General features: G+C 41.7%; 1 protein-coding gene across 1 annotated transcript; it reads right to left on the reverse strand.

The window, feature by feature from the left end:
* Positions 1-518: 518 nt before the first annotated feature.
* Positions 519-1,882, reverse strand: LOC108076171 (uncharacterized). The gene is made up of 2 exons (XM_017168902.2): positions 1,371-1,882; positions 519-1,308 (listed from the first exon to the last, which is right to left on the reverse strand). The coding sequence occupies exons 1-2, from the start codon at positions 1,572-1,574 to the stop codon at positions 790-792; spliced, it is 723 nt and encodes a 240-aa protein (XP_017024391.1). The 5' UTR covers positions 1,575-1,882; the 3' UTR covers positions 519-789.
* Between the last annotated feature and the right edge of the window lie 16,294 nt (positions 1,883-18,176).

The following is an 18,176-nucleotide window of genomic DNA, read 5'->3' on the forward strand; positions in this document are numbered from 1 at the left end:
AAGGGAACCACCGCCAATGCCAACGAAATCAAAGTAAGCACCTAAGCAGCTTATGCAAAAGACAATCGAATCCTTATGCGTATTTTATTCCCATTTTACAGCTTCAGTAGGCAAAAAGAGTTAAACAAAAATTTGCGTCTGGCGTTTATTGAGTGGAACGTAACCCAAGGCCTCCCTTTCCCCTATTCGGGGCAGAATAGAAAATGGAAAAATGTAACCAGGCGGCAGTCTGCCAGTAAAAGCAAAAGTTTAAATTACTTTCTAGTAAAACTTTGATCCGAGACGCAAAAAAAAAAATAGGCTGCTAGGGGAGATTAATGCTTAAAGCGTTGAAAGGGTAAACCGTTAAATAACTACTGCTTGGGCAATGAACTTGCCTATTTTGGCTTCAAAAATTCTCTTTTCGCATCTTTGGATTTAGTCAGATTTAAATTTGGCTCGGAAATTACTTGGCGGGAATATGATTTAAACATTAAACACAAAAGAGCAGTCCTTTGATGATATAAACTCCATAAAACTTCATTGACACAGCTCCCAAAAACATTTTAATCAAGTTTCTCCACAAACTCTAAAAATTAATATAAATCAAAATTATTATTCTTAAGCATCAATTGAAAAGAAGTACTTATAAGAAATGATAAGAAAAAGGAGTTTAGTTTCAAGATGGGAATTCAGTAATAAAAAGTAAATTACTTTGTTCATTATATATATTGCTGCACGCATCTTTTGCATGCAAAGTTCTATGTGTAATCCATAAAGTAAACTAATTATTTCATCTTAATTGTCGCTTTAACTGTAAGTGGGTGCCCGGTCGATGGAGGCTGCCTCGAGAATGACCTTCATGATCTTGTCCTTGGCAAACTCGGCGGCGTCGTTATTCAACTGTCGCAGTCGGTCGGCCACAAAGTCGCCAAAGACCTGTGACGAGTCCCTCTGAACGCTAAGGGCGCTGGCCACCGCTTTGTTTACCATTTCCTCGTCGACGACGCTCACCACGGACATCTGGCCGCCGTCGCCGGCGTCGGCGTCACATTCGCCCTCGACTTCGCACTCTTCCTGGAACTCTTGCTCGATGGTGTCGTTGAGCGGGACGTTGGAGAACATCACCTGCTCGGTCTCGTACAGGGCCAAGTTTTCAATAATCTGCTCGTAGTCCACAGGCGGGTCCGTCGACTTCCTCTCCTTTTTCACCGCGGGCTCCTTCTTAACCTTGGGACCGGGTGTCTTTTTCGGGCCGCGCTGGTAGTTGCTGACGGCGGGACTAATGGTGGTCGTCACCAGCTGGCCCTCGGCATCAATCTGGCGGGTCTGGCGGCGATAATTGCAAATGAAAATTGGACTGGCGGGAAATATGTGTGCCGGGCACTTACAACAGTGGGGTTCCTGAGATCCACCTGCTTCATATGCTTCTTGGTGGCGGCGTGGGCCCGCAAATCGCTGATTTTCGTGTTTACGCAGCACTTGCAGTAGCGGCAGTGCGCCCGGTACGAGTCGTCCGGATCCCTGCGCAGCCACTGGCGGAACTCGTCCATCTGCAGCCAAACTTCGCGCAGCTTCTGCTTGTATATTTTCATTGTTGCCCGGCCCAAAACTGTGGTAAATTAATGCAAAACTGGCTAAATTATAACGCGAATCGGAGCAACAATGTCAGTGCAATAGTGATGACAAAAACAATGCTGCGCATCGCGACGCCAGCCGCGCCAGTGTTGCCAGTTTGTCCGCAGAAAAATAAAGCTGTTTTGTGGCTGTACATAAAAAAGCTGTTTTGCAGGCGGAGGAAAGCTTTAAAAAAGCTAAACGTTCCTCTGCGCTCTCGCTGAGGGCTTTTGCCCTACTTTTGTGATATAATTGGTGGTTTAACACTAGTTGGGCCGGGAAATGGAAAGTTATTAGTTATTTTAATCTACTGATTTTCTAAATGTTTCAATAAACAAACTTACTTTACTAGTAGATATCAACGTTTGCTCTATTAATATTTACAAATTAGTCAAGTCAGAAAAAGACAGCCATGTTTGACGGGGTAGTAGCTGATCTGGCAACACTTTCAAGATCGGTATTTTATACGATTAATTTTGACTATCGCACGAGTTGAGCTATCGATCAAGTCTTTATCGATTGTTGTAATCGAAATCATTCGACCGCGAAAATATTAACATTTTGAAATTTATTTTAAAACTTATAATGTAATTAATAAATATTTTAATTTAAAACAATAATTTAATAAATAATGAAAAAAAAAATATAATTAATAAACGAGAATATACATAAAATATTTTTAGTGTAATGAAAATAATAATTTTAAGCTAAACATAAACACTCTCTGGATAGCGCCTACAAGAATAAGACCTATTGAATGAAAGAAAATTAAGTCTTACGTATGAAAATGATCTTTTATTTTTAAACTTGATCGGAGTATTAGTCACCGAAGTAAAACGAGTCTGTATTCTTTATTCAAAAGTATCCCAGCCTCCAATACATGAGCTAAATCTCTCTCCCTTTACTTATTTGTTTTTCTTTTGTAAGCTAATGTTATTCAGTTAATCGCAACTCATCAAGTCATCCCATTTGTCGTTTTGCAAATCACCAAATGGCCCAAAACTTTCCTTATTTGCCAATATCAAAGACCTAGACAAGCGAAACAGAGGAAGAGGAGACCTTTGTAGTGGCCCTTCCGGGTCTTGGCAAAGGACTAGGGACTCACTGTCGGGTTGGCAGACAAACAGGACTCAACCGCAGACAGAGAGACAGACAGCTCAAACGGAGTCGCCGCCTCCAAAAGTTCATTCGTTTGTAAATAATTTTTAGCCAAAGGCAAAATCGATACTTTGCTTAAGATTTTTGCATATAACACAGAATACGTATGCAGGAACCCAGCTACCATCGAAGGGCGGAGGGCTGTGAAAATGTTGTCAAGCTGCGGCAAACTTTCAACGGCAGCCACCGTCGAGCAAAGTTATATGAACAGCAGCGTATGCCGATAATGCATAAGAGAAAGGCGGCAGGCAGGAGATGGGTGAGAAAAGGCAGAGGAAAATAGGCAAGGGCATAAGCCAAATGGGGAAGTTTTGCTATTAAAGTTTTTCATCATCAGCGCCTATTTGCCGAGCTCTCGAAACTTGGCCCTAAACCCGTTCGCAGTTCACCATTCGCCGTTCGCCGTTCCCCTTTCGGCGGTAGAGAAAAGGGCAAATATTTGTCAGGCAATTAAATGTTTACTGTTTTTATTATATGTTTTTGTTTGCTCTCCCATTTTCCCTTCTACATTTTTATTGTCACAAAAGGAGGCATGCGAATGGGGTAGGATGGCAGAGTCGGCTTTTCCGGCTAAAATTAATCATACGCCTGGTTGGCACAATGCAAACAATTTGCCAAAGGCAAAGGTAACAACAGAGCAGCTAAACCGCAACACAGCGACGTCCAGCTCCATGTGCACCTTGCAACGATGCGATAAACGGAGTGGGTTGAGGCCAATGAGCTTAAATCTATTTATTAGAGATGAAAACGTGAGGGAAATCGATGGGAATTAAATGAAACCAATGGAAAACATTATCAAATAAATGAAACTTGTTTAAATTGAAATTACATTCAGTTGGCAGAGAATAAGAATAAATATATGAAATTTATTTTCCTAATAAAGATCTTACTTGGAAATTCTAACTAAGGAATTGCTGGGATTTATGATTTTAAAACATAAAGCTATATAGAAATGTCTAGTTATTTAAAGCTTTTTGAAAAATATATGAACACTTATACAATTCCCTTTTATAATTGCATTGAATATCCCTTTAATACCATCTCCATCGCCAGCCAGTCGATGGTAATGCGATTTACGGGCATCCATTTTGAAGCGATTCATCGTGGTAACTCCACCACCACAAAAACATATTATTGCCACACACTTATTCCAGCATCCTCAAGTGCACCACCGCTCCATGCCCTATCAGAATCGCGATTTAATACTGTGTATGCATGCAAATTAATTAACAACACTCGTTGGGGCCATAGTAAATTAATAATTTAGCCAGACATTACGCATACGACGCATCGGCTGAGTGGCAGTAAAAAACTGTCCAAAACGCGTCGGAGACGGGCCAAGAGTCATTTTAATTACCACATAACAAGGCAGCGGGCCCGCAACGGGCAACTGGGAAATGCGAAAAGCGAAAAGGGTGGAGCAAAAAGCTGTGGTGCTGCTGGGAAATGGAGCGGGAAAGCATGTCACGCTAAATGGGAAATGTTGCGAATATAACGACCTGAGGGCACGAGCGAGCACGGTGCGAGTGGCCTGAGTGTGTGTCTGAGTGGGCGGGCGGAGTGTGTGTGTGTGTGTGTGCGTTTTATGACATTGCCAATTTACAAAATTTCATAAATATAAATTGGTTTTAAATGTTAAAATAAAACAATTAAAATGTCCGTTGAGCGCGCGCGCGCTGCATCCTGCATTCTCCGCCAAGTTCCCTATCCCAAATTCAGCAAACAATCGCGGGGCTTTGAATAATTTAGGCGGCATTATGATTGCATTTCCCTCGAGAGCGGTTGAGTGTAAATCGGAAATTAGTCAAACAACCGAACCCATTTCCATTTACTACATGGCTGGCATCGACCACCACGCTTTTGGCTAAATCACGGCCGGTGGAAAATTGCTCAATTCAATCGGCGGCAGCAAACGAGAAATTTATTTACCCATCAACCAATTTTTGTGTGGAAATTGTTTATGGTTGTTACTCTTCTTGAACATTTCATCGGACGACGATAAAACGGCATGACAAATGGAACGAAATTCGTTGGCAATTTCCGCGTTTTCACAGCAACCATAAATTTTGCACTAATAAAACTGCGGAAAAGTGTGCTACAAAAAAGCAATTGGAAAGGCATCAAAAAACGAGTGCAATATAAATTCGCCTTGAACAATATGCTGTTGGAATTTATTTAATTCTTTTTTTTGGAACAGTTCATCAATGCCGGCAATCGTCTTGTTCGGATGAGGTCTTAGCCTTAAAGTCGCAGCTATTAAGTAGCGCTGCACAGCCAACAAATCGATATTTAATGACAAAGCGCAGTCACGCCCAGCCAAAACACTCACCCAAACCACCCAAACACTCACACTTGCACTCACACAGCCGAACAAAGCAAGCACATACATCATTGTCAATGTCAAAGTGTCAAAGCAAACTTGCAGTGCACCCAGCTAACGGGGCATAGTAGTTGTTACACTGCGAAAATCAGATGGGATTTACTAAAAGAATTTGTACATTTTATTTAGAGGTAGAAACTGTATTATATTTTCTGATAATCGAATTTACAAGATTTATGATCAAATTTTAAATTTGTATTTTTGGTTAATGAAGATCATCCAAGGCGCAGCTCAATAAGGTCATTGAGATCCTCGAAAGGGGAGACCCTTAGGTATACGATTTTTACAGGGTAAATCACAATCTATCCCAATGTGAATATTTATTAATTATATATTGTGTACCTAAGCAAATTTAACAAAAATCTTTAAAATCCTAACAAATATCATCATTTTCCTCTGTGCAAAATTGCATTTCTCAATCCGTGGTTGTTAGAATCATCTCAACGGGCCGACCGACCCAAGTCAAGTGCAATAAACCCTGAAACCGAGCGGAGAGTTTTGCATTTTGGCCACGCCCACATGATGCCGTTCCAGGGGCTCTCCTTTTGGCCCGCAGTTATGATGTTGCAGTAAGCAGCAAGTAAACTGCAATTTGCGAACAAAAACTTTGCTTGCGACAAACTTTCGCCCCATTGTCCCGTCTCTGTTTCTGGCTTCCTGCCCCTCCCTGCCCCTCCGGCTATGCCTTCTCCATTGCTTCTCTCTCTCTCTCCCACTCCCTCTTTGGGACAACAATTTGAACTGACAAAGTCCGGCGATAAAAAAATGTTTAAGTACTTTAGTTGCGCTTCGAATGCATCGCACAAAAGTTTATTAAACAAACAGGTAACGATAAAACTGAATGGTAGCAGACCAGGGGTTGGGGGTTTGGGGGTAACGATAGAGAGGGGGAATGATTTACATCCACTGAGTTTATTTTTAAAACAGATGTTTCAATGAATAACAAATTTACAGTTTTTTTTATATGTATATGTTGGTACCAAATTGAAAATGGAAAAGGAAATCTGCAATGAAAATTACGAAGGGTTTTAGATGTTGCAAACGGTTTTGTAAAAGCTGGGGTTTTTAAAAATATTTAGGGTAGAAATATCTTTAAAATAGAGTAGTAGTAAATCTTAAATTTGTGTTTTCAAAAACAAGTGTGGTAGTTTTTTAATATTTAACCAAGTTTATTGAATATGAAAAGTATATTTAGAAAATAAACCAAAAATAAGCCTATCATTTGGTTAGCTTCATGAAATCATTAAGACTAACTTAAGGTCTATATCCTTTTATTCAGGGGTGATACTTCTTCAATCCTACTTATATCTCTTATTCCAGATTTCCTTAACTTACAAGCTCCAAAAAAAAAAACCCCTAAACAACAATCGGGTGTCAATTTGACGAGTTGCTTGTCTAGTAATAAAACCTCGCACCATTAACAATGTACAGTCGTCGCCGTCCTTCGTCCTTTGTCCCTCGTCCTGCCTATGCCTCCTGGAGCCCCCGCCCACAACGATTCTGTGTACGCCGCTCGCATAATCAATTATGCGTCTGCAGTGCGTCCAAAGTTCTCTCTAAACTTGGCAATTTATTTGCACCGGAAACTCAACATAAATCAAACTAATTTCTCCTGGGATTTTTCAACACAAGTTCCAACGTGTCCCCATCGCTGTCTCTGTCTCTGTCTCTGTCTCGTGTCTCTATCTCGCTCGCACTGTTGTTTTTGGTCACGTGTTGGGGCTGCGTGGGAGGGAGATGGGAAGGCATAGCAAATTGAATTTGTCGCGCTGTGTTGCATAATTTGAGGCGCATTGTGCGTCTAATTGGCCAGGGCAAAGTAAAGGAAAAAGTGAAAGCCCCCAAAGAAATGGGAATCCCGGCCAAGGAGGCAAGGGATGCGCTGCTCTTATTAGACAGGTTTTGTTCCATATAATCAATGCTAATTTGTACGGTGAGTGGCGGCATCCCTATTCAACTGAACCTTATTGTCTTCTCGCGCCGCCTGTTGACTTCGGTTTACGTGAGCATCACTCATCTGCGTCACTTGGATGTCACTGCCAGAAGAAGAAAGTCTGAACAGGATATAGAAATAGCAAGAGGGGATGACTGGCGAAGACAGGGTGAAAGGTTATCTTTTATTTGTTGTATAAACTTATGTGGTTTATTTATGGAGCTCAAGGTAAAGGTTACATTTTGTGAGTTTTTGTGATATAGAGAGGTTTAAGGTGGATTCTTTAATCCATAGGCAATGAAAAATGGAAAAAATATGAATAGCTTATTTGAATTTCATTTTTTTAGCAACTATTAAAATACATATAAGTAGTATTCGCGTTTATTTCCCAGTGTTCTAATTGCTGGCACCTGCTAAATGCCAATTAACGGACTCCTATGCCTCACTAACTTCCTATAAAGAGTGATGGTTGCGTGGCTATCAGGAAATTTACGGGATCTTTAGCCTCCCACCGGAGCCAGAACCAGAGCCGGAGCCAGAGCTCAGTTTCAGCTGTCACGACTTGTCTGTCCGCCTACCACAAAACGTAGCCGAAGGCAACTGGTCATGTGGTTCAGCTACGCGGACTTCCTCGTCTATGTAGGATTACGGCAGACACTGTCGCCGGATTCCCTGCGGCTCCTCGCGCGACAGAAGCCCTTACTGATGGCCCAAATTGCATCGAACTTGGAGCACCCAGTCTCCCATACTCAATCCTCTGTCCACCCTCCTCCTCTACGACCTTGATGATGATGACGATGATGTGGCTGTGCAAGATGACAGCGATCGTGCTGCGTGGCAGTTACAGCAAATTTGCATTACCTGGGCAGATGTGCTGGCGTGCATATATGGTGCCTCCACTGCCACTTTTATACGGTGAATTTAATGCCAGTCGCGCTTTTAAGCGAGGGTTGTTTGAGAAGTTAGTCAGGGAAATATTTACCCTACCTTAAAAATGTTCTAAATATTATATATGCTCAAAATATAGTTTAAATTTTTGTTATTCCTTTCATTTTATTGTAAAAATCCCTAAAATGTATCGTTACGGAAAGCTATTTTATTATACATTTATTTAATTTTCATATTAATATTACTTTTTATTTTCTTTTTCTATAAGCAAATCTTAACAACACTTCAACCCCACCTCGCTTTCCATTTTCAATATTGCAGAAATAAAAGCAGCAGAGGCTTAAGTAGGGGATGTTTTTCCACACATTATTTTAAAATAAGATTCGTTGAATTTTTACTAAATAACTTAAATATTTTAAACTGCCATAATGCAAGATTTTCCCACTTTGAAGGCCCCTTTTTAGTACCATCCCTTTAAGCTCTAATAACCTTAAGATTTCCCCCTTGAACTACGCCCCTGTCTACCATCTTACAACGGGGCTTCTGTGATTTGCAAAACAATTTCCTCATCAGCGGCAACTGTGAACCACATTTCCAGCATCGTCGTCGTCGTCATCCTGGCCACATCACCTTGTTTTAGGTCGGAATGCTCGCGGCGCCTCTGAGCTCGGTATGCATACACCCTAGACCCCACACCCCACACCCCACACACACACCTCAGCCACAACCATCCAACGTACAGAACACCTGGCGTCGCTGGGAAATTGAAAATGTTTGTTGCTGCGGCAAGAGTCTGCAAAGTTGGCAAATCGAGATTGCAGTTTGCCGAGCGACGATGCTGTTTACGATGATGAGTCTCCTGGCTGATTTTCAGCTAATAACTGCAAGCCGCAGCTTCCGGAAAGCAACATTTACATAATTAACAAGCAAAAATGAAAGATTTAAGCTGTTGAAAAGAATTACGACCAAAAGGGAACACAATATCCTAATGAGCTCAACACTTTGAGGCTTAACAAAAAATGGTGTGCTCATGTGTGTGTGTGAGCTAGCTGTTCTTAAAATCATAAATCTGCATTAAGCGACTCTGCTGGGCGGGCAAACAAAACGGCTTTATCAGCTAGGCAACGCATTTTTCATACTTTTTTGGCCATACATAAATTTATTTTAGGGGCTCGCTCGCTCGTTCGTCTCTTTTTTAATAAACTCTCGCTGTCTATGGCCCAGTCCCTCCCGCCTAAGCTTCGCGCGGGGCTTATGTCCTGAAAGGCGTCCTTTAATTTATTTTCTATACACACACACATACTCACAGAGACGGAAAAAAACTGCGAAAAATGATTAAAAACCACTTTAATATATCCTCTTTGTCACTTTAGCAGGCTATGAAGAATAATAGGATGTGAAAGCAGGACTTGCGGTTAGTCCTGGTTGACTGACAGTAAAGGCTTTAAGATTTGCAGGAAGTGGAGTTCAAATTTGAATTATTTTACTTTATCTAATGATTTAAATTATGTTTTATCTTAACCGGGCAAAGGCTGTTGAGCATTAAAAGGTGAAGGCAGGTCCTTGATTGACAGAGAACAGCTTCCAAAAAGGAAAGAATTAGCAGCAAAAACGAAAGTCTAGACATTGTTAAGTTGTACTTAGAGTAGTCTCAGAAATCAGAGGGTCTTATACAGCTATATTCTTAATCATCGAGTGACTAGGTGATTCCCAAGTCATTGAAGGTCTTGGGAACCTTATATATAAGCCAGGGGAATTTCTTCTAACTCACAATGTAATCTCCATATATATTTAAACTATAAGAGAAGAACACCCCATTTAATTAGGTAATTTTCACGTATTTCCATAATAAGATAAATATTCAAAAATGCATTAAAACCACGCTGCTCCCTCGCAAAATTCAAACAATTGATTTCCCCCATTCTATTATTGAAAATTCAGGCACCATTACTGGGACGCAAAGTGGCCTATTAGCCTGCCTGAACAATTAGGTAGTTGGCAATGCACCCCAGGAGCCAGGATACCATCCTGGTGTAGCCCCAACTTGTTGTATTGTATCCATCGATTTTTGCAGTTGCCCATTTTGTGAACTTCAGCAACAAATGGAAGAAGGAGGAGGATAAAACTGACACAAGCTGGAGGAAAAAAAAAAGAGAAAAGTTCAAAATTACAACGCATAGTTGCGGTCAATTGTTAGTGCAAAATACCCCAAACAATTAGAAACCACAATTGCTGTTCTGGCCAAGGGAGAACTTTTCATTTTTCCCTCCCGGCAGGAGTGCAGGCTGCAGTTTCCATTTCCTCCCGACCAACCAACCTCAGACGACCCACTGCAAATGCATTCTGGGGTTAATGCTCGCAGCCAAGCGAAGGGCGAACGTAAACGTAAACCCCAACCGAACCCCCAAACTTAACCCACTTCAGACGGAGAGTTCGGTTTATAAACTTGCCCGGGCGCATTGCTGTCGTCCGTCGACAGTACATTTGGCAAATTTTCTTTCTCCTCCGGAGCTCAACTTTCCTGCAGCTGCAGTTTTCCAGCAAGGATCCGGAACCCCTTCTTGCTCCTCGCTGGCGGCGCCTCTGTCAAGTGAGGCGGACATAATGCGATTTTAATACAGATTTCGCTCGACTCCCCGATGGCCCGAAGACTGAGGTCTGTCATGTTGCATGACACTCCCCATTGGAGCAGGAACTGTATGTGTGTGTGTGTATATATGTAATTTATAAGCCTTTAACTGTTTATTTGTTGGTCATAACCAGGAGCATGGCCAACGTGTTCCACATTTCGGTGGAATCGCCTGATAACTGCGTATCCGGCAGAGCACTTAAGCCGCTTACCGCCCTTGCTCGTTTCGGGCCATTTTGCCAGCATTTTCACTGACTTTAGTGCAATTGTATAATTAGGTGGAGTGCAGCGGCTGCCTATTTGAAAACTAAATGAGTTGGGTCCTGGGAGTAATGTATGGAATACGAGGAAAACTAAGCCATGCATTAGCATTAGTAAATAAGCTTTTAGAATGTATCTAAAAATGTAATCAGTCGCAAATTAATATTGATTTGATAAAAGAAGATTTATAGTACACATTACATATTTTAATTTCCTTGCTCGAAATTTAATTAAATGGATTTGTTTTTTGTAGGAACATAGAAAATACTTCATTTCATTTAAACATTTTATAAAACTTTACCAAATAAATGCTTAATTATAATCTTCTGGTGAGTTTTAAGCCACCATTATATTTCTGACCAAATAAAACTAATATAAGAAATAAATCCCTTGCGGTTTATAGTCAAAAATTTTCAATTTAAAATTATAACAGATCCGCTAAAAATTTAAACCGCCTTAGTTAGCCCTTTTGCCGGTGCAAACCCCTCAACTCTTTCGCTTTTGTTTTCGGACAGTGTGTTTGTGTTTGTTGGCGGCACTGACTAAACACTTTAACACACACAAAACCCCAAAACTGAAGTATCTGTGTGTGGATCCAGGATCCGTGGATGGTTCATGCTTTTACAATCCTATTAAAGTATCAGACAATCTAATCAACGGCAGGCGGCAGCTCAAAAACCGCGCGTCCTGCACACGCGCTAAACGTTGCCAAAAAGCAACCGACGACCGCAGACGAGGGGAAAGCTCAGGGAAAGTGGATAGGAAAAGTGGGTGGCAGTGGCAGATCTGCAATTGCTGACGCCATGGCTGCTTGTTGACAGCCCCCCTTGCTCCTCCGCAATCTCCGCAATCCTCGAGCATTCGGTCTACAACTAAACACGCAGATAGACAAGCAGATAGCAACAACAGCCATCACAAGAATGCCAACAATGGCACCAAACAACAATCGCATTACAAGGCGAAATGTCCAGTAAAACAGGAAGAGGCAGAGTCAACTGCTTGATGGGTTTTTGGGGCGGTGGAAGAGGCGGAAGTGGGCTAAAGCAAGGGCCATAGGGAAGACGGGCTCCTCTACCCAACCAGAGACGTCTTCGTGAGAGTAGAGGCTCACGAAATGGGGAACAGGACAAATCATTTAGGGAACAATTAAGGGAATATATTGTATTTTTAAACATAGAATTATTTTATAAAATATTATAAATTCTAACTTTTTAAAAGCATCCAATAACCAATAGACTTGTGGCTCTGTCTGGTTATCCTTAAGTTTTCCTTAATGTTTTCAAAAACTTATTTTTATCCTAACTTTACTTACTTTATTAAATTAATTGTATTCTTGTTAACAATTTCCACTTAAACATTACAAAACCCTTTTTCCAGACTTAATTTTGTTGCAAAATTTACTCACAATTATGCCTTGAATATTTTAGTTTCTGTGGCTTACTGAATAATTACTCTACTTGCTCAAATGGAAAGCATTTCTGCATTTTAATCAGTTCAGAGTCATGCTTCCATTTCAGTGCAATTCAGCATCCAGTAGAGACTCACATTAATTACATTAAATTTATGGGTGATGGGTGACGGGTGACGGGTGACCCCGATGGTTTTGCGGGCTTTACGGCCCAGGTCACGCACTCATCACCGGCCGTGACTGTTGCCCGAGCCGGAGAGTCGCATTGTTGTTGGCTCGGTCTGCGTCAGTTTAATTTGAATACACTTAAGTGTGTTGCGGTGTGCCAGGGAGCCGTTACGAGAATTTCCAATTGAAAATCACTTCAAGTTTAATTTGATTGCCGCTCGGCAGCTGAGAGAAGTGGTTGGCTTTCTGTCCATGCTCCAGTCTCTGTCTCAGAGCCTGTGTCCCACGCCCAGTTCCTATCCCAATGCGAATCCCAGCCCACACCCAATCACTATCGCCATAGATGTCTCTCGATTTTAATCACATTTCGGCCCCCACCGACATTAATATTGATGAAAACTTGTTATGCTCTGCATAATTCGTGAGGCAACAGAAAACAGCAACATGATCTTCTCGGTCCCCTGGCCAAATAAGGCGAATCGAGTTTCCTTAAGTTTCGGCTCGGTCGGCGAGGTTTCATTACTTGATTGTGTGTAAGGGGGGGAGGAGAATACAAAAAAAAATGCACGGAAAACGAAATTAAATCTCCAGGAGGCAGAGTCAACGAAAAAAGGCCAAACGGAATGCGCCAGCCACGCAGACGAAATGAAACGAGACGAGGGGCGAGCCTGGAGGACCGAGAGCCCAGAATGTAATGCAATCAAGAAGCCAGAAAGGAGAGAGCCCACAGAAATCAGTTTGCCAAGAATGCGGAATACCCTCTACAAGAAGCCGGCTCTCCAGCAACCCTTTAGCACAAAATTGAATTTTCACAGACTTTGTTTCTGGCAATAACAATGGCTTAACACTTTATTAACTTAATGCCTCCCTACCTCGGCGTCTATCTTTAGTGGCAGATGACCCCTGACAAACTGCTGGATATGATACCCTACGTGCCCGGTCATAATCATCTTTCCGCCACAACGATGATGAACCCATTATGCCGCCCACACACATTCCAGGTGAGGGTAAAAAGAAGCAACAAAAATTGGATTTTCATTATTTACAGCATATTACACACACCGAAGCCGAGTCCTGCGAGTCCTCCACCGAGCGTATCGATATACGATAGGCATATGTGTCCATATATATGCATCAAAATAGGTGGGGCGGCTTTTATTCGGCTGCAACGTGGCGTATACGTAACAGCAAATAAAAGAAAAAAAAGGAAGCTAGGCCAGGATGAGACAGCGAGACAGACAGGCCGACAGGATGGACCCTTTGGGCTAGGAAATTAATTAAATTAAGTCAACGAAAAGTGAAACGCCAGACGCATCAACACACACACTCGCATACATACACATACTCGGGCCCTGGGATCCCCACACTTGTGCATTTCCTGTTATCCTGGGAGCAGGAAGCCCTTGCCCGCAGGCCCCAGTCTTTGACATTCATCGCTCTCCCTCTTTGGCCTCCTCATCACTTTCAGTTGTGACGACGCTGCCGCCATCCGCGATAAGCTCGCTTCGTTATAATCCTAATTAAATATTTAGGTTTACTCTATGGCTGTATTTACTCTGCGTCCCCATCCCCCCCAGCCAGAGGGATCCGTGTCCTGTTTTCTGTTTTCCACTCCCCTCGTTTGTCTTTATCTGATAAGCTCACTGGTGGCTGGGCAAGGGTTAATTGCATTAGAGTTATGACAATTGCCAGCAAATTTGACTTGGCTGAAAAACCCAAGCGGGAGAGCAAATAAGAAATCTGATTGCAAACTCAAATTCAGAACGAGACTAATTAGATAAGGTTGGGCTGCAAAAATTGGGAAGCGCAGAGAGAGGCGCTTAAGGGGTACAGTTGTGTATTGTACAAAAAGTCTCTTTGTTAGTTCACCAAGCACAGCTGTACAGCACAAGCGCCTCTCTCCGCGCTTCTCAATGTTTGCAGCTAAGGAGTTATTGTTAGATGTTGTTTCATTACAATTAATGTTTAGTTTCTAGCATATTAAACACAATTTTACACTAATTTTTAAGCACTTTAAACCCATTTCCTTAATCCAGCGATTCTTGTCTAGACAGGATCAAACACTTAACCGATATGGGAGGGCATTCGTCGAAACCCCACAAATGTTATCTATTTTCCACTCTATTTTTCAGCTCACCCGACTCCATTCCTTCCGTTATTTTCGACCGTCTGACGTTTGCCGGCGCAGTTGAGACAGGGCGCAATTTGTTTTAATCAACAAAGTCAAAAAAGGGGCACGTAGATCTCCATTCTGTGAGAAATTAAATAAACTTTGTGTTGGCCAAACAATTTGCCCATCGTCCGCCTCCGAAGCGTAGTCTGCGGTTTTGACCGCCGCCACAGCTCCAGACATAAAAAACAGCGACGAGTATAGCAGAAACGCTGACGGCTCCCAGGACATGGACCAGGACCTTCTCGGACGTGACTGTTCGGCAAGGATAAAGGCAATGCAGCTGGCAAATCCTTTAAAGCGATTTAATAATGCACCAAGTCTGTGCACTTGCCTTTAGCAAAAGCCAAGGGCATTAATTTTCCTGAGCACACAAATTTGTCATAATGAAGTCGCATTCTTGGGCGCCCAATTGGCTAAGGCTCCCTCGATTAGCCGAGTGCGCGCCCGTAATCCTCAAATAATAACAATACGTTCGACAGATAAATGAAAATTCCAGAGGAAAGAACATAAATTATTTCAAAAGGCCACTGATTTATTGGCTGACCACAAGAAAATGCCACAAACAAACCGGGGAAGATTAGGAAAAGGAAAATGTTTTGCCGGTTTCTTGGGAGTTTTATTTTTTTAAAGAAAAGCTGGACACTTGTATTTTGTGATGCTATTTTTTGTTATGTTTTTATCTTAGAAAAAATGATTAATACAATAATTTAATTTAATTTTAGCTTCAAAGCAAACTTACTCAGGTAGTTTTATTTCAAACTGTATAATCTCACTTCAAAACCCTGGGCAGGGCATTTCTATTTCGGCCAAGTTAGATCTCTCAGGCTGATGTATTTATTGTGTGTCCATTGTGTGTTATCAATAAAGCAAATTGAATTTTGTGCGGTGCAAAAAGTGCCACTGAGGTCGATCAAGATAAATGTCAGCCAGGGAAAAAAGGAAAATTGCCTTCAAGACAATTGTTTGCTGCTGTTTGTTTGCCATTGTTTGCGTTGGTTTGTTTTGCTCTTTGAAATACTAAAATTAAATGAATTGCGTGGATTGTATTGTCTCCTCGCTCCCGATGACAAATGAAAGAGGTTGGCTGGTGATTCAAGGAATCCGGCATTCCCTCCCAATCTTTGACATCTTCACTCGCCTTGCCTCACAACCTGCTTATATATTTATCATCCCAGCATCCTGGCATCCTAGTGTCCCTCACATACTTTGAATGTAATGAATCAAATCGAATCGAATGGGATTCGGTTCGAATCAACTTTCTGCGCTCCGAGGCGTAAATGTTTTATGGAATGATTTATTATTCGGGGCTCTATCTGTCTGCTGGCCCTAGGCCATAAAACATGGCCCCTTATTTGTTGCTGCTACTACTATTTCTCTGCTGGTACCAAAAGGTCCGAAACGAACACGTCAAATCGATTGTTAACAACTCGGCTAACAAGAACAAATGTCGTTCGCATTGAAAAATTGTTATTTCTCCGCCCCACCCCGAAAGTCTTGGTTTATTTTTTTTGTGATTTCCGGTGAGGTGAGGAAAAGCAATGCCAGATGGGATATAATTAATGGTTTTGCGGCGACAAAGAAATCCGAGTTTTTCTTTGTTGTCCGGAATTTAATTAGTGGTCGAAGCAAATCCTTTTGAACATGGCGGCAATGGGGGCAAAAGCAAACACTCCTCCTTAATGCTTTTTCCTGCCAATTTTCGTGTCGAGACTCACTTGAATTCATTAAATTAATTACTTTGATTGCGATGGCGTTAATTACATGCATCTACCAGTCACCATCTACCTCGTTCTTTTATTTCCCCCACAGCACACAAATGAAATTGGGCATAAAACAATGCATTTCCTTTTGGCCCGACACCCAAATGCACATGGCTTCCTTCCGTTTCCGCTTTAGCGCCATTTCGCTCAATCCACTCGGAATCCCCTCCTGTCGCTCTCACACCGTTTCCCAAAGAGTTCAATAAACACCAAGTCCTAACGTCTGGCTCGACACAAAAAAAAAAAGGACCAAAAAGGAGAACTTGGCCCAAGTAAAGCACACAGTGGCGCTGGGACAGTGAAATTGTTGCCTGCTTTATGTTGTCATTCCATTAATTATCGTTCGCTATTTTAACTTTTAGCAGCACCCGCCGCCGCATCAGGACCCCGGGTGCTATTGTGCACCGTCTGCACTTTACAAATGCGAATACCTCATAACGTTGGTCAACTCTTGATACCCTGTATTCGGGAGCGACAAGGGTAGGGTAGGGCACTCTTAGAGGAAATGTATGAATTTTCTTTAGAAGTTTTAATAATAATATTCTTTTTTCAATTATAATGATTTAAAAACTAGCTAAACTCGTTCAAAGGTTATTTTCTTTGGTAGTTTCTTGGGATAATATCATCAGCGTATATTGTTATTTAATTGTTTATCTTTTATTATTTCAAAGGACCTATTTATAATAAAATATATTTTTTAATAAGGATGTAAACCCTATTGGGTATATCATAGTTTAAACCCATTTCCCCTACAACAATCCCTTTTGTTTTGTCTGATTTCATGTTGCTCACTTTTTTAATTTTTTCCCCGAATGCAATTTTTTTGTCAACGCCTTTTGTTTGCACATTAAATGGCATTGGCCGCCAGCGCCATGTGCAATTGTCCTGGCGGATACCCCCCTGTCTCTTCTCCCGATTTTTCTCTGCAAAATTCCAATGGCTGGTGATGGTCTGGGTAATGAATTACTAGCCACATGCTTTTTGTCCACCGCCCGCTGTCTCGCAACAATGACATTGCAGTTTTTAGTCGCCGCCAACGGCATAATTTCCAGCATTTTCAGGGCCGCAGACTCAGATTCAGGATCCTCCACAGGACCCCGCCGCCGCAGGCCGGCTGAATTATGCGACTTTAATTGTTGTATGGCCATGGCCACAATTTTTAAATGTTTGGCATTGAAAAATGGTTGAAATTCAGCTGGTTGAGAGATATTAAATGCAGTTTAAAATGGGAAATTTTAATAAATTTAAAAATCTGACAAAAGAATGTCTATTTATATTGATAAAAATCTTTGATAAATGGTCTTAAATCGTAAATTAAAAACATGTAAGAACTTAATCATTTAAGAAGCTGTAATCAACCACCTTTAATCACTCCCACACTTGTTAAATCCTTGATAAATCCTCCTTTAGTCCTTATATCCAAGACAACCCCAATGAAGGCCTGGGCAAGAGCCCAAAGTGAAAACAAATCCGCAGCTTAAATTAAGATTTTTCACTTAAGCAGCTTTTAGTGCCGCGGAAAATGTGCCAGTGCCCGAAATGAAAAATGAGTTAAAGCAGCCGGCATTCATTCATCAGGCCGAAGTGCCGAAAATGAGGGAAAACTGTAATGGGGGGGGGAGAGGAAAACTAGGGGCGAGAACTCATTGCCGGAGCGGAAATGTGACACGTTGGACTTGAATGCTTCGACTGGGAAAGCGTTTCCGGTTGCCGCAGAAATTAATTTCATTAATGCACGAGAAACTGGAGAAGCAAGCTGGCGGAGATGAAAGGCAACGACGAAGGGGAGGGCATACCAAGGGGGAAAAATGACACAGTCCCA

The sequence above is a fragment of the Drosophila kikkawai genome, chromosome 2R (assembly GCF_030179895.1).
Source record: "Drosophila kikkawai strain 14028-0561.14 chromosome 2R, DkikHiC1v2, whole genome shotgun sequence".
Lineage (NCBI taxonomy): Eukaryota > Metazoa > Arthropoda > Insecta > Diptera > Drosophilidae > Drosophila > Drosophila kikkawai.

Excerpts from the sequence above, each read along its gene's own strand:
- LOC108076171 (XM_017168902.2), bottom strand. The coding sequence starts at position 1,574 with ATGAAAATATACAAGCAGAAGCTGCGCGAAGTTTGGCTGCAGATGGAC. Across the intron at positions 1,309-1,370 it reads ATCTCAGGAACCCCACTGTT|ACCCGCCAGATTGATGCCGA; the intron begins GTAAGTGCCCGG and ends TATCGCCGCCAG.